This window comes from Lissotriton vulgaris, chromosome 3_1 (assembly GCF_964263255.1).
Source record: "Lissotriton vulgaris chromosome 3_1, aLisVul1.2, whole genome shotgun sequence".
NCBI lineage: Eukaryota > Metazoa > Chordata > Amphibia > Caudata > Salamandridae > Lissotriton > Lissotriton vulgaris.
Genome location: NC_141689.1, coordinates 1,721,713,658 through 1,721,730,340, shown reverse-complemented (window position 1 = coordinate 1,721,730,340; position 16,683 = coordinate 1,721,713,658). Strand labels below are relative to the sequence as shown.

Genomic DNA, 16,683 nt, shown 5'->3' with positions numbered 1-16,683 from the left:
ATAATGAGGTCCCCGGGCAGAGCAGGTCGACAGACCAGTCTTTTCCCCGGGGTGTTCGCGCGAGAGGACGGCAGGCAGAGGGTGGGTCAAGGGGTGGAGTTTTAGGGGTGGGAGTTAGGAGGTTATTGAAGGGGAGTACTCCCTCTTACTGTCCCCAGTGCCTCAGGGAATAGGTTTCGTTTTTGTCTGCCCGCCCACCCTACACATGGTTCAGGAGTGAGGTGCGGGTGTTTCGTTGTACAAGTTGTTCGGAGTGCCAGTTTAGGACAGGTTGACACGAGGGGGGTGTTTGCGGGACCTGGGAGGGGTGGGGAGTCCATGACGGGCAGAATCACCCTTCCGGGGAGGGGGTTACAGGTGCAGGATGGGGGTGTGGTAGATGGGAGTGCGATGGATGGAGATGCTGGAGGAGTTTGGAAGTGAAGGGGGATGTGAATGGTATACGTGGAGAGGTTGTGGTGTGAATTGGGAGTGCCCAGTGGAATACGTGAGTGGATGATGGTTGAAAGGCAGGATGTTGGGTGGATTGTTAACTGTTAAAGATGTTATGTTTAACTATGGTCTGTCATGCCTGACCTAATAAATGTCCTTTTACGCTAACTGATGCGTGGAGTGATTATTGCGCGATTGGAGCTCTTACGAATGTAAGTTTTACGGTGCTGCGCGTCTGTTTCTAAGCGCTGTCTCCCAAGTGCAGGATGTCCAACGTGGTCTCGGAGGGCCGCATCATGCCAGATGTTTACACTAGATAATTGTGCAAACAATGGCCATAAATAATGCTCCATCGAAACCACACAATAAATTGTATTGGTTTCATTTTTTTCCTCCATTTTTTTTTTTATGTGTTAAATACTTTGAATTTCAGGAGACTGCACGTTATGCGGACATACTGTATCCTCGCACACTTCGGGTATGATAAGGCAGCCAGTTTAGGGTGAGCAGGCGTCCTGGATTTTCCCGGACAGTCCTGTGTTTCCCGGCAGATTTCAGGAAATTAAGCTCATGTCTTCATGTGCTCAGAAACGTTCCCGTCGTCGCACAGGTAGCTTTCCCAAGGGGTGTGATAATGCAAGTCAGGGATGTGTAGCATGGCGATCCTCAACAGTGGAAGTGTCAAAAATAAACGAGCATTTAGAAACAAGTATATATGGGTTTTTTTACTCAGGAAAATGCAGAATTGTTGAAAAACAAGGCCTTTTCTTCACTGTTGTGGTCGAATTTCTTATTCTCTGAATTTTTATTCAAGAAAATGTTGAGAACGAATAGTGGCAGGCCCCTTATTCTCTTTGGTGTATCTGCTTTAATGAGCCGACTAGAGTGCTTACAAAGAAGGGATTTGAAGATGGGATGTTCACCCAGCGAAGCTAAAATGTCTTCAGCCTGTTTTTTTTGGTTCATATTGATTCACTCATATTAATAATAGCATTGTAAACTTAGGACATCCCCTCATTTGTAAGCGCTGTTGATTTCTGAATGCGCTGCTGCCCATGTCAGCATTTGTTTCGTAGTGAAATCACTGGTCTGTAAAATATGGATAAATAATAAGTGCACTCCTAGGTATGCAAAACTCACTAGACGTATATTCTAGCAAGAAATCTTATATATAACAATATATCATCTCTGTGTCTGCCTCGGCCTCTCCTCCTCTCTTTCACTCTCTCTTTCTGCCAAATACAGTTTGGTTTTTTTCGGTTTCATTCTGCTATAAGTAGTGTCCCGTGCAAGGAAGAAGATCATATTATATTTAAAATGTGCAAACAGTGCCACCTACTGGTTCGTAGTGGGAATTTTTAATTTACATGCTATGTTTGTTTTTTTCCTTTTGCCTTTTCAGATCAGCATCTTCATGACCCACTTGTCCAACTACGGGAATGACCGCCTGGGCCTGTACACGTTTGTGAACCTGGCCAACTTCGTTCAGCGCTGGACCAACCTGAGGCTGCACACCCTGCCGCCCGTGCAGCTGGCGCACAAGTACTTCGAGCTCTTCCCGGAGCAGAGGGACCCGGTGTGGCAGGTAAGGCTTTGCAAATGGCTGTGGTAATAAGAGCAGGGTGGCCAACTGTCCTGCATTTTCCATGTTTCTCCAGCAGTTGTTGCTCCTGTACCGCTGCTCGCACGGAAGCACTGCAGGTCACTCAGGGCACAAGTCCTATAAAAAGAAGTGGGGGGACTGACCAAGTTAGACACTATGCAAGTGACATCATGACTCCAGCCATCACAGCACATGACGTCCCGACGTAGTGCTATAAAAGAAATAAACTAGTGCTATTTAAATGATTTGTGTATCTACTGGAACAGACCACGCCCTATGACAGTCTTACAATGTCAGCACTTATATACCGGGACAGAACAAAGGCAAAAGCGGCCTCTCTTAAATACCTGTGAAGAGATAGCAAGCTGTGTGCCTTTGTTTCCCTCCATGGCATTTACATTTAAGTGTGAGGTTCCAGCCGCCTCAAGTCAAGATATATTTAAAAAAAAAAGGAGGGCTGATGGCCCCTTAACTTAGACCTAGATGAAGGTGAAAAACAGCCCCCTCGCTGCCTGCACGTCGCTGCTGGAAATGGAATGCAGACAATGTGCGGGCGCTGCTGAACATGTCCCGGTGTCTTACACTGGGACAAGTTCAACATATTTCTGTGGGCCCAACTTCTTGGCAGGGGAGATGGCGTCCGCCCTGTTATAATAGTGGGTGGACGCCGTGGACCTGTGTGTACCCTCAACTCGTGCTCTGAGGTCACCCATTGTTACCCATTTTGATTCCTCGTAACTTTAAACCATAGCAAAGGACAATCAACTCTAACTTTCTGCCCTTTGTGAGCTTTACTACAGGTGATTGTGACTGGTATGCCAAAGTTGCAGCAGAGGCGGATCCTGTGCAGTGCAGTTTCAGCAGCACGGTCAGCTATAGTGATATAAATACAGCATCCTGCTGTTAAATAGCCCTGAGTGTGTGAATAAAACTACAATGGGAACTTGTCCTAGTAGTATGCTCTTGGGGTTTATTTCTTCCTTCAAGCCAGTTTCAGAGCTCTCACCTGTTGTCATATCAGTAAACAGAGGCCTAGAGAGAGTATGGCTTCCCCAGGATCAAACACTTTACTCATATAGCAGAGACACTTTACTCATATAGCAGCACACTGGTTGCAGCAAAGACTAAAAATTTGCCGCCATATTGCATTTTGATCAATATACTATGAGACTGATTGGATATTATATGTAGGGCTAGAGAAGTGCCCTATTGTTTTAACTGCGTACTTACTAGCAGCTTTTACATTGATTCTAAATACTCCCAATCTTGGCAGAAAACAATGGAAGAATAAGTTCAAAAAGTAATTGCAGAAGAACACACAATTTGGCCTAATGGAATGCTTGAAATAAAAGTCTTGTTTCTTGATTCCGTGTTTCCAAGTAGTCCACTGGGCCATACCTTGAGATAGAGTGCCCCTCCAAGGGAAATATTTGCATGTGCTATCATTATATGCTTTCACAAACAAGTGCCATATGTTTTTACGCCCCTTACAGCATTCTCTTTAACTTTGAAAATGGCCCCCGATTGAGTCGTCTTTGGAGCTTGAAAGTGAAATGAAAACGGGCCAGCATCTACCATCCTGTGTTGTTGGTCACGCCCAGCTTTAGAATTGTGTTCACTTCCAGCATATCCTGATGAAGTGGTAAAGCTGAGATTGGATGTCATTTTCTTAGATCAATGGCTAAAACATACCCAATGGACCAATGCCAACATTTTCCATTGGTGTTTGAAGGATTTCTTTAATATTTTGTTTTGATACTAGAGTGGTCCTTTTTTCTAAACGTGTCTCTGAAAAGTTGCAATATCCAAGAGGTGGTACAGGGATTAGAACTCAAATGCAGTAAAAATAGTACTCATACTAAATAGGCTCAATTTCCAGGCGAGGTATATATTTTAAGACAGCCCAATCTAAAGGAAGGAGACTTAGAATGAAACCCTAAAATGCACTGTGACTAAAGTCCCCCACCACCAAAAAATATCTTCTATTGCCTCTGCGTGCAAGCAATATGTCTTATGGGCATTATGTTTTCACACTTTCAAAGTGTCCTGTGAAGTGACAATGGAAAGTTGGCCAACATGTCTTAGTGGGATGCCTGAAAGGGGGGAAACTAGTGGTAGTCATTGGTTTTCTACAGTACTGCATGCCACCTGTCTGATGGAGCCCTACTTCCCAGTTGTACATCAAGACAAATGGGAATGGAAGAAGAGTTGTCAGAACGATATATAGTATGTTATATTTCAGTTTTCAATCCCCCAATCACCTTTTTATTAAGATGTATATCCATGGAAGTTGAGATGGGGCACAGATTTAAGCCGGCAAGAAACTAAGGGCCAGCTGTACGAATATCTGGTTGCAAATTACTGGTCGAAAATTAGAACCAGTATTTTTGCGATGAATAAAAGTGTTTAAAATTGACCTATGTACTTGTAGGTCAGTTCTTAAAAATTTAAATTGTAGTGGATTGCAATCCAACCTACTGCAGGAATATTAATGAGAAAGTTGCAGATTACGTCTCACTACACTTAGAGAACTGCACATGGATAGTGGCCAGCTGGGGCCAGCAGACTACCATGTCTGTTAATACTGAATAAAGTAAACTTTAAAAAAAATACAACCCATTATCCTTAAAGGAAATGGACTGCTATTAAAAATAAAGTTGTCTTTTTTCTTAAGTTTGTTTAAGAGAAATGGTTCTCTGGATCATTGCCTCCTCTTAAACAAACATTTTGTTTCATTCAAAAAAGGCATCCCACTTTTAAAGAAAATGAACAAGAGGGAAACCTCTTCGAGCTATTAGACCTTGTCAATGAAGAAGTGTGGCCCGGTGGGAGAATCAGAGCGGGGTTGAAGAAGTTTAACAGGCCAGCTTTGAACTGTAAGTGGTGATGGGTGGATCAGTGGGAAAAGGGAGAAGAAACAGGAAATACTTCACTGCCCCATAGGCCACTGTCGCTGGTGAAGAGCTGCCCCGGAGGTAGTTGGAGGCAGCAGGAAACATCACATAAAGAACAGCCCAGCAGAAAGAAGGAAAGACAGCACGCAATGACACAGACCCGCTGACTGCTATCAGTGATGAACAGCGGCCCATTGGAAATGTCATGAACCCACTAGTGTGGATAATAAAGAGCAGCCGTGCAGGGAAAAGGGGACAGAGAGTTTAGGGTAGGCCCCACCACAAAAAAACTGAGAATAAAACCAATTGTAAATTAAAACAGTTGTAATCAAAAAGAAATTATTGCAAGTGTCTCTGGACTTCTTCTTAAGGGTGTTTACATCTGGAAAATGTTGCAGGCAGATACCATCACAGGTGGACAGTCTGTTAGCCTATGACTGAATACCGCTGAGCCGCAGTAGCCAGTGTCAGTAACAGTGAGTCAATAAAATGCCACTTTATGCCTTTTTATCTATGTGTATGTGTGTGTGTGTGTGTGTGTGTGTGTTAGAAATGGGATCTCTAGTTGGCAGTGGTATCCACGTTGGCCAAGTAGGGACCACCACTGTAGTCTGGGTAAATCAGATAAACACACTAAATTAACCTATACTCACCCTCTGGTAGCTTGGTACAGAGCAGTCAGGCTTATCTTAAGAGGCAATGTGTAAAGTATTTGTGTAACACTTAAATTACAGTAACACAGTGAAAACACCACAAAAAACTCCAAACCAATTCAGAAAAATAGAATAAATTTATCTGAGTAAAACAAGACCAAAACAACAATAATCCAAAAAGTAGAACTTTAGTAAGGATTTTTAAAAATTAAATATGAAAGCAGTGCTTAAATATCATAAGCGGTCAAAAGGTTACTTGAGGTCACGAGGGACCAGTGCATATTTAAAGTTCAGGCTGACTCCGATCGACAGCAGGTCCGCTACAGGACACAGACAGGTTCCACTGACAAAGTACCTTGGATGGAGCAAAGCGTTGAGGACTTGAGGAAGTGCTGCCTTAACTTCAATCCATGGACATAGGTAAGCTTCGGCGCCTATCCACTCCTTTGATGGGGGCTTCTTTGATGAACACCTGTACGATGCAGACACTGTGTCGCCATTAAGCCAATCTTTCCATCGAGCCGTGCCAGCTGTGCAGCAGCTGTCATAAAACAGTTGCTGCTTCAGCATTGTAGGGCGATGTGTCGATTCCAATCAGCTCAAAGCTGCTGCTCGATTGACGTTGATGTTGAAAAAGCTGCAGAAACCCATTTCTGAAGCCCAGTACTGGAGGGGGAACCTCAAGCAATGGTACAAGTCACAGATTGCAGAATCCAGCAGCACTAGGAGAGTTGCAAGAAGTCTTTTGTGTCCCTGAGACTTCAGAAAACAGGAGGCAAGCAGTCAAGCCATTTGAGTCACTCTGGGTTCAAGTGGTGAAAGTCCAGTCCTTCTCACCTAGTCAAAGAGGGCAGCAGGCAGCACAGAACAGAAGAAAAACAGTTCTCTCAGAGCAGAAATCCCAGAGTAGCAGTCCTTCAGCAGCACAGCCATCCTTCTTCCTGGCAGAGTATCCACAGGTCCAGCAGTGTACTAACTTGATGGTGTCAGAGGCCCAGTATTTATACTTTGGTGACCTGGTTCAGGAAGGTGGGTGTCGATTCTGGAAGGGTCATTTGAAGTACCATAAATTTGCCTGCTTAACTATCCCTGGCTCCAAGCTAGCTACACTGACAACACAGGGCTGTTAATCCCATTGTGAGGAGACTGGGCACAGCCTATTCAGGCAAAAATGCCAGCTTCTCCATCACTCCTAGCTCAGGAAGGTCCATCAGCCTGGTGAAGGGCCATCAGGATGTAAATAACACCCCTTACTTCCCTTTGTGTGTTACTGTCTAGAGGGAAGGCACAAGACCAGCTGCCACCCAACCCAGACATGTATTGGAGTCAGTCAGAGTCCCACAGGGCTAAAGGGCAGAGAAATGCAATCTTTCTAAAAATGACATTTCTAAATTTGTAATCATGAATCCAGATTTATCATTAAATATCATTTATCATTACAATTCCATAGGTGCCCAACACTACTATCCTATTCCTTCTTAATCAGGAATTATACTTAATAGCTGTATTAAGTAATCAACAATGTTAACCTATGAGAAGGGTAGGCCTGACAGTAGCGAAAAACGAATTTGGAAGTTTTTCACTACCAGGACACGTAAAACAAAAAAGTATATACCCTGCTTTTTACTTACACAGCTACCTAGGGCTGACCTTAGGGGTGATGTATATGTAATAAAAGGGGAGTTTAAGGCTTGCCAGTGGGTTTTAAATACCAAGTCAACATGGCAGTGAAACTGCACATCCAGACCCTGTGGTGGCATGCCTGAGACATGTTGAAGGTTTGAAGGGCAATTTAGGTGGGTGTCACAATCAGTGCTGAAGGCCCACTAGTGGCATTTAATTTACAGGCCCAGGGCACATACAGTGCATTTTACTAAGGACTTATAAGTAAATTAAATATGCCAGTTGTGGATACACCAATGTTACCATGTTTTAGGGGAGTGAGCACATGCATTGTAGTACTGGTTAGCAGTGGTAAAGTGCCCAGAGTCCTAAGGCCAACAAAACAGAACAGCAAGAAGCGAGGCAAAGCCATTAAAAAGTTTGGGAAAAGACTACCCTAAGACTCACAGGTCTACCAGTGTGAGAGAGAGAGGGAGGGAGAAAGAGAAAGAGAGCGATAGAAGGGGAGTGAGAGGGAGAGCGATGGCTTAAGCTTTCACCAGTCACCTCCCCATTTCACCATATCAAGCAAGACATTACCACCTCGTCAATAAGCTAATTTCTCTCCAACATGGAGTTGGCATGGCCTTGATCAGGCAGCTTCTGCCTAAAGTATTTTCAAAAATAATAACATAACGTTATGAACCTACGATGGGCTTTTAGACGTTTAGTTGTGCCCTGACACTGATGGATCGCAGGTCATAGCCCACTATTCACATTTATATGGTTTTAAAGGATCAGCAAAATTGGGGGAAAATGGACCGCTTCGGTGTGGTGCCACATTTATTATTTACAAAGAAAATAAAACAACGTTGCTCCATTTTGAGTGTATACAAGAAAAAGAAAAACAGCACAAAAACAGCTGTAAAAAGCAGCGCTCTTCATTGCACGTGTAAACCATCTTCATTGGAGCCTTGCAAGTGATTTTGCAAAACTGACTAAAGGAAAGAAAGTGGGTGCTGAAAAAATAGCCTAAAAAATTCCACATATTTGGATGCATTTTATCTCAGGAGTGCGGCAAACAGGTACATCTTACCATGCAGTTGTTTGGCCATCGTTTTATTGCAAATCTTGAAGTGCGCGAGACTGTGAGTTTAGGCATATAGGATACAGCTGTCGTATTGCTTTCATGATGAATATATTTGTGACAAATGTGATGTGTGGAAATATTCATGAGCTAAAAGGCGCAGTCAGGTGGAGCTGCAATAATTATTTCCATGAATTCACCAAGCACTTTACAATATCACACTTACATCCCAAGAGAATGCGTTGCAAGAACAAAATGTGCAAAAGCTTTTTTTTTTTTTTAAAAGTGATTGTGTTACTTTTTTACAGCTGCACTGAAAGGTTGAAGATAAACCCTTAAATATGACTAGAATAACGTGAAGTAGAAAAAAAACACTAACAAAAAATAGCCTTGAGTATTAAGCGCTCTCATCTACTGGCGAAGCCACCCAATAAGTCACAAACTTTGATATGTTAGTTCCTTATTATGATGGATTTTAAAAAGCAAAAATGTCTCTGCCTCAAAGTTACATTCATACCTCTCTTCTAGCCCCTCCCACTCAATATTCTTCATAGATATGACACATGCAATAAAATATAATTTTACTTTTTCTTTTTTCCCCCCAATTTCTGCAGAACCCCTGCGACGACAAGCGACACAGAGATATCTGGTCTAAGGAAAAAACCTGTGATCGCCTACCGAAATTTCTAGTCGTCGGCCCCCAAAAAACTGGTGAGTAAGTGAGTGAATGAGAGTAAGTGAGTGAGTGAGTAGGCGGAAAAGGAGTGAGTGAATGAATGGACGAGCAAGCAAGTGCGCGCGTTGTGAGTGGCTGCTTAGGGAAGTTACAGGCACGTGAAGGGAGTGGGTTAGTGATTAGATGCATTTTAATGTAAACATTTAGAATAAAAGTTGTGGGTGCATCATCGTCTGAGTCCTATTGTGTTTTTTGTTCCCCACTGATCCGGGAGAAGAAAGGAGCTCTAACGAAAAGCAGTTGTTAGTTTAATACATGCATATTCAATATGTGCATATTTTCATAAGATTATTCTCCCTCATATCAGTGTTGGGTGAATTTTAATTCGAGAAACACCAATTGGTTTGTCTCCTAGTCCACCATTCTGCAGATAGCGAAAGGAGAGGATTGATTTTGATTGGTTCAGATTTATGAAGGCTGCTTTAGGTAGCTTTCTTCACAACTCAATGTTCTCCTGCCACAAGTTGGTTTACTAGTGAAAAGAATGTATGAATTCTGCCCATAAATCCATTTGTTTTATAGAGACTGCTTGAGGTGATCTGTTTTCAGAAACCCGCTGTATTTCCCTGAGGTGATATGATAAATATTGGTGGAATTTACCCTTTTTTGCTTCTTTTGGAAAAACCACTTGCCAAGTCCAGTTTCCTGGATGTCTGGTACCATAGGAGGTAGAAATGGATTTGTCAGGGTTGCCCTGTGATGGTCATTGATATGAATTCTTTTGTAGTGATACATTTTCAATTATTTTCCTTTTCAATGATACATGGGAGTTCAGCTCAAAATTGCAGTTCTCTCTGTGATAATGCAGTTATGGGTGTTTACTGGTTAGTTGAACGTTTGAAATCAGCTTGTTATGGCTGAACTTGATATACATCTTTCTCTGTGCCTCATAGAACATTATCTTCATCAATTGCAGGAGCTGCAGATATATTTCATTTTCTATAAATAGTCAAAATCTATCCGGATTATGTTTTTGTGAATAAGCTCATGAACTCAAGTGAAATATCAAAACTGCCTGCCAATTGTGAGAACCCACAGGTTATTTTCATTACCCTGGCATATTATTGAGGATGGATAGGTAATTTTTACACATAATCTTTCCAACTCCCTGGGGCTATTCTAGAACCAACACAGATCTGCAGGCTCCGCTTTGCTGGGAAAAAGTGCAAATATGCATTAACTATTCATATTTGAATTTCAATATGTATTCTTCAAACTTAAGTGGTAATGTTATGGTTACGTAAGTACACGATGTGTTAGGTGCACGACTCCTTAGCCCATACAAAGCACATACTAGCCACTTCACTTTCATCTTCAATTCCGGTGTAATGCTCACTTAGCGAGGTGCACAATATCATTTTCTACACAGTCTACAGAATCACAGATGTTCCCCGGTGTACTTTCTTGCAGTTGGAGGTCAGCCTGGAACTGTGCCCCTTGGAGCGAGAGTGTTCTATCTTAACGCTGATCTTGACTTTCAGAGCCACTAGCTAACATTTTGATTCTGATCCAATCCTGCTGGCTGGTCTGCACTTGCCACCTTTATTTCATAAGTAGCCCAACCTGTTATAACATTGTGCTAGTTTCAGTAGAAATAGTTCCTTAAAATCGAACCCCCTCTACACAAAGGACTCGGTGGATTTTCTGAAACATGATTCGGTAGACTCAAAGATGCGTTGCCGATATCCGTAGGGTACATTTTAACCCGTTGAGGGCTCATAACAGCGGGGATAATTTTCCCGCTGTGCTGAACGTTCCAAAACGGGTGTGGTCGTGACGAGCTCAGCTCATCATGAGTGCAGCTCAACTGTGCCTCATGACGAGCTGAGCTCGTCACAAGCACAGCCGCGCCGCGCACGGCCCCCCTCCCCCCCGCACAGCGGGGGGAAAACACCCCGCAGTGAAGGGGTTAAACACTGCTTTGTGGTAATGAGTGCTTAGAATTGAATAATGCACATAGTACTTGCTTTATCAAATAAGGTTTCATTTCTTCAAAGTGAGCATGCTTCATTCGCAAGTTGGAAATTAAGTTTATTGACATGCTTACCACCATTTATTTGTATAGACTTGTATAGTGCTGTGACAACACTCAATGCAAATGGTTGGCAAGCTGTCTGAGGAGAGGGACTCTTTCTGATGGTCAGTGGTGGAGGCCTCATAAAAGTGGGTTTTTGGCTCTTTTTGTTGTCTGCAATTTCAAGAATTATCTCAAGGTAGAAGATGAAGTGTCCATTAGTTTTAAGCTAAGGAATGAAAAGTTCCCACACATCCATCCATGCTTTTTGGCTCTTTCTCAGATTTACCAATATTAGGAAATCTGGGAATGTATGAAAATTGTATGCTTTCCCGATGAGGAGCAATGAGGAGAAATACCTTTATTTTTATTTCTCCTGGTTGTCTCCTTTTCTGCATTCTGCAGCACACTTAGAAAGAAGAAAACGCCTCTATGGATTGTTTTTGTGTGGAAAGGTGTCCTGCCTGCAACACAGGCACCCTTGCACCATGGCGCAAGGGTCCCAGCATTGGCGCCAGGCAGCACATAGTGTGCCAGCCCAGGGACAGAGCAGTAATGCACCATATCTTGGTAAATATGGTGCATTCTCTCTCTCTCCATTTGATGTAGCGCAGCAAGTTGTCTTCCTGTATAGTGCTGTGTCAAATCTGGCCCTGAGTACATATGGACGACTTGAGAGGTTCCATGTAGAATTTGTACAGAGTGTGAACGGATTTCGCCATGGGGGACACTTTGTTATTGCTTCACACTAGAGAGAAATTTCCATATTTTCACCACTTGGGACCAATTGGACTAATAAGATTTGAGCCAACAGAAAATTACTCCCTTAGTGCTCAAGCTATCTTTATGGGCTTTGATCAACAAACAGTGATTGGTAATGCTGAAAGCTGCAGAATGTACAACAGTAGTTAGAATTAGTTTCCAAAGTCGTAGAACAGAAAAACATTGTGGGCCACTTGGGGGAGGGCAGTTTCAGTGCTGCATTATCGAAGATCATTAACCGTGATCTGTTGTATGAGCAGAAAGGAGCAGATAAAATTAACTAAGCACAAGTATGATGTTGTTACTATTACTACTTATAACTAGATTGAGATCTATACAGTTGAATTTTGTTTTACAATTTTGCTCTACATGATAGTAAGGTGTACGGTTTTCAATGCAAGCATACTCAAAGAAGGTACTAAGGGTTATATTTACAAGCCCCTATCGCCAAAGGAGCGTCACTTTTAACAACGTCCCTGTGGTGATAGGGGCATTGTCTTATTTACAAGGCGACGTTAAGCAACTTAACCTCGCCTTGTAAATAAGGCACCCTCTTACGCTATACATAGCGTGAAAGGGGTGAGGAATAGGTGTTGTGGTGGGCGTTCCGCCACAACATGCATTGATTGTGACACTGCCCCCTATTTACAAGGGAGGCGTAAATAGGAGATAGTGCCAAAATTAAGACCAGGCAAAACCTGGACTTAAAATGTCTAAACCAGGAGAAATGCTTTATTTCTCAGCATGTTTGCTGTTTCTATGCGTGTTGCATTGTGCAGCACACATAGAAACAGCAAAACTCCATGAATGATTGTTAATGTGCATGAAGGTGTCCCTTCCTGCACATAAACAATCAATTACAAAAATTAAGATTTTTGCAGCACACAGAGAAGTTTCAAATCGCCATTTGTGATTGTTTATGTGCAGGAAGGGACACCTTCCTGCACATAAACAATCATTTCCTCAATGCAGACACCCATGCACAATGGTGCAAGTGTGCCTGCCTTTGTGCTAAGCAGCTTAATTTAGCACCAGCGCTAGGGAAAAGGAAGGGATGTGCCATATCTTTTAAATATGGCTCAAACCTATGTTTTTAGAACAACACACTTCGCCATTCCCTTTTAAATATGCCCCTAAATGTCTGCATTCAATGACTTAACTAGAGAATGCCATGTTGAATTCTGCATTGGAATTCTGGGTCCACACACTTATTTCCCATTCTGAGGGGTTTAACTCAAAATGGCAGTAATCCCATGCCAAGATCTTGGCTGCTAACGGTAATTTGCACCACCAGGATTCTCTGCATGGAATTCTGTAGAACTCGTAATCTGACCATTTTCTTATGCATATTGTAAAAAGAATTACAGGCTTACAAAAATGAAACAAAAATCTAATACTATCATTAACCCCTTCGATGCTGATGACGAGCTCAGCTACGGCGCTCGTATGCTGATGAAGAGCTGAGCTCGTCATGTAAAGCGGGTTTTTGAAAAATGCAGCGCACAGCGGGAAAACCGCTGGCGCGCAAGGGATTAAGCCATAAAATATCATTTTTATAAGAACCCTTCAAGACAAGTGACAAATTTTCCATTTTAAAGTTAGATGAAATCTTTATTCAGTTCTCCAACTCCAAGACAAACAATATATGTTACATACACGCTTGAGCTTTTTGCTCTTTTATTTTTGCTAGACTTTCATTTTGCAAGGAATGAACAAATGCCACTCGAGTAGGATTTCTCTAGGTAATTCCAGATTTAACACAGCTTCTATGAGAAGGGCGCTAAGAATACGTCAAACAACATTGTTAATGTAAGCAAGCTGCCTAATGAGACTATAAAGGGGAGAAAATCTTATTAACTGCTTTAACTTTGAAAATATTTTAGTTGTTTTAATCCTATTCAGTGCGCCTTTCTGCTGATTACAAGGAAGCTGATTAATACAACAGGGTGAATGCAGTTCTAAGTTGTCCATGGGACAGACAAATGCAATCATTCACCGTGCAGTCTCCCTACCCACTGTTGGGGGTAGTGCTGGCAGCTATTTAGGGCAGCAATGTTGTGCACACAAGGCCTTTAGAAGCTAAAATCTATAACAAGGTCCTGGTTTAGGCATTTCTTTTAAGTTTGACTTGAATAACATGCAGCGTTCATGTGCCAAATTCTTTTGGAGATATAACAAGAGTAGAATCTCTGGAATTCGTGGGATTTCCACATGATTCAGGAGAGGAGAGGGCTTTACTCAGGCACTGTATAATAAAACTGAAGATCTGACTCGGCTCATGTGCATTTGAAATTCAGCCTTTGTACACTGGTTAACCCCAAAAGTAATCCCTTGCAACCTTCATCTGCTTGTTATTACCCTTCAGACATAGTCATTTCATTGGTGCCTATAAGTCTCCCCTGAAATGTAAACAATAGGTAGTTATAGTTAGGACCACTTTTCCATAGGAATGCATTTTTGGTTTGCTAATACCATTGGCACCGTTTACGAATCATCACCAAGCTTTCCCAAAAAAGTGTATCCATCTCAGCTCCTTCGTGGAAAGTTTCAGGGTGATCTGTAAAGTGAGTGCTAAGAAAAAGGGGGCGGTCCCAAATCCAGTTTTACCCGTTCATTTTTTCTTTGGAAAATTAGACTCAGCTACAGTCAAAATAGCTGAACAGATTTAGCAGAAAGAAAGATCTTAGTCGAGAAAATGTGCTGTTTGTAATTTGGTGTAAATATACTCACTAATTTTCGGTAAATTAAAATGTATGTATATATCAACGCAGAGGATCCACTAAGCCGACAGATCTAGAGATAAGATCTGATTAGCTGCCACCACATCAAAAAGGATGTGCAGGAAACATTTTAGATCTTGGCAAATCAGTCGCATGTCTAGGAATTTTTTTTTGAACAAGCTACAGGGAAGCAGGGTAGAGATACGCTGCCTCCAGAGGCCTGGTTGGAGGGTCCGAATAATAATTATTTTGAAAATGTTACCGCAACTTTTTGATGGATCTTCAAATCTGCGGTAAAATTGAAAAAAAAGCAGACTTTAAAAAAAAATTAAAAAACCTGGAGTGGGCCAGGGCCCCGAGGGTGCGACACGGCTATGGTTTAGGAGACAGGGTTATGCGGCTCCCCTTCTCAACCCTTCTTGATCCACCAGAAACCCCATTCCAGGGTCCAGTTTTCTTAATGTTTAGGGAGTAGGGGGAAGGTCGGCACCGCCCACCCCCCTTAATGAGGCCCTGGGGACTGCTTCCCCCAGGGCTTATTTTGTATATTATGGGTGGGGGCTTCGTGGCCCCATCCATGTACTTCTATGAAGTCTCAGGGACAACATCTCCCAGTGCTGCTGTATAATTAGAGCAAAGGGGCATTCATTTCCTCTCCCTGAGCTGTTGGTCACTCCCAGTACCTATTACCCAAGGCCCGATCCAAGCAGTGTCTTTGGGACCGCTTCCCAATGGACACTGCTGTTTTCCTGCCCAGGAGAGCACGTGCATACCCTGCCTGCACTCTCCCACGCTGGAAACACAATTTTGCTCCCACCAAGGCAGGAGCAAAGAAAAAAGTGATTCTCGCCCAAGCGGGAGCAACTTTAAGGAGTCGACTCCTACCAGCACTACTATAGGCAGTGGCTGGGAAGCCGGAAAAGGCCGCCGGGTCATTGATGCTTCCCCACGGTCCCCAATGATAGGGTGTTGTGAGTTCCCTAGGTAGGCACTGGGGCACCTACTAAAAAAAATGCTGGTTACTGCTGCCCCCCAGAATAGGCACTCCAGAAAAGGAGAGCACCCTCATACCCTGCAAGGGTTTTTTACAACCATTTTCGATAATGTTTGGGGGTGGCTGCAGGGAATGCAGGAGCCCCCCTGCAACAACATTAAAAAACAGTAAGGGCCCAATTCACAAAGAGCCTCTACACTTGTAGCTGAGGGTCCGCAGTCATGACAGAGTCTGTAGTGCTGGTATTCCGCCATGAGTGCAGAGATTGCACCATGACTGCGGAGCCTCCACCACAAGTGTGGAGACTCTTTGTGAATCTGGCCCTAAGTCTCCTGGATCTCTGAATCACCATGGCATCAGTAGAACTTACCCTTTTTTTTCAAAAGCACTCTTGAGTTGGAGATCTATCCTCTTCAGCTTGAGTTCAGGCACCCCTTGTGGTGGGTTCTATGGCTGCATTTTGTAGCCTGAAAAATAATATTAAAAGAAAGTCTCAAAGAATTGTTAAAGTTCTATTTTTTAAAACAGTTTCATTATAAATAAATTATGACAATGACTTTTTTAAATTATTGCAATGTTTGAATGTATAAAATAGACATTTGATTACAATTATTGCTAACTTTTTTACAAAAACAATAGGTATATTTTATATATGTTGATGTGCATAGTCTTAATGAAGCCAATAGGCACACTTTTTATATTTTGGTGTTCTGACCTTTTGACAAAGTCAATAGGCCTACCCAACATAAAATGACACCATTTATATTGTTACATCACACAGTTGGTCACACACACTCACCCATGGCTGTTGGGCGCAAAGCCTGGCTGCAGGTCAGAGTCTGTGTTGAACCCCATGCACAGCCTTTGGTTGTGCACTGCCGTGATAGGGCACCCGCAAAGGGTTTTGGTTGGCCACAGGACCTGTCCTAACCGCACACAGTAGAAGGTGGGTTGGATGGGCACCAGCGGGCAGTTGGGTGCAGGACCTGGCCTTAAGGTCTCACAAGGCAATGCTAATTGCCTCATATATTACATCACTCATGATATGTTCTACGACATCATTGATAACATCACTGCAACATCTGAATTTACATCTTAGATGGCAACACTGTCATGACTGGATGCTTATATCTGTTACTCTGGCTATGTATGTGTTTGTATTTCTGTGCATTTAAACATGTTGTCA

At 42.7% G+C, this 16,683-nt stretch overlaps 1 protein-coding gene across 1 annotated transcript in view; it reads left to right on the top strand.

Moving 5' to 3' along the window:
* LOC147728368 (bifunctional heparan sulfate N-deacetylase/N-sulfotransferase 3) overlaps positions 1 to 16,683 on the top strand; it is a 554,824-nt gene that overhangs the window by 441,082 nt on the left and 97,059 nt on the right. Inside the window, exons 7-8 of the mRNA XM_086963275.1 lie at positions 1,835 to 2,017; positions 8,886 to 8,982. Coding sequence (XP_086819401.1) covers positions 1,835 to 2,017; positions 8,886 to 8,982 — 280 coding nt within the window. The remainder of the gene's footprint in view (positions 1 to 1,834; positions 2,018 to 8,885; positions 8,983 to 16,683) is intronic.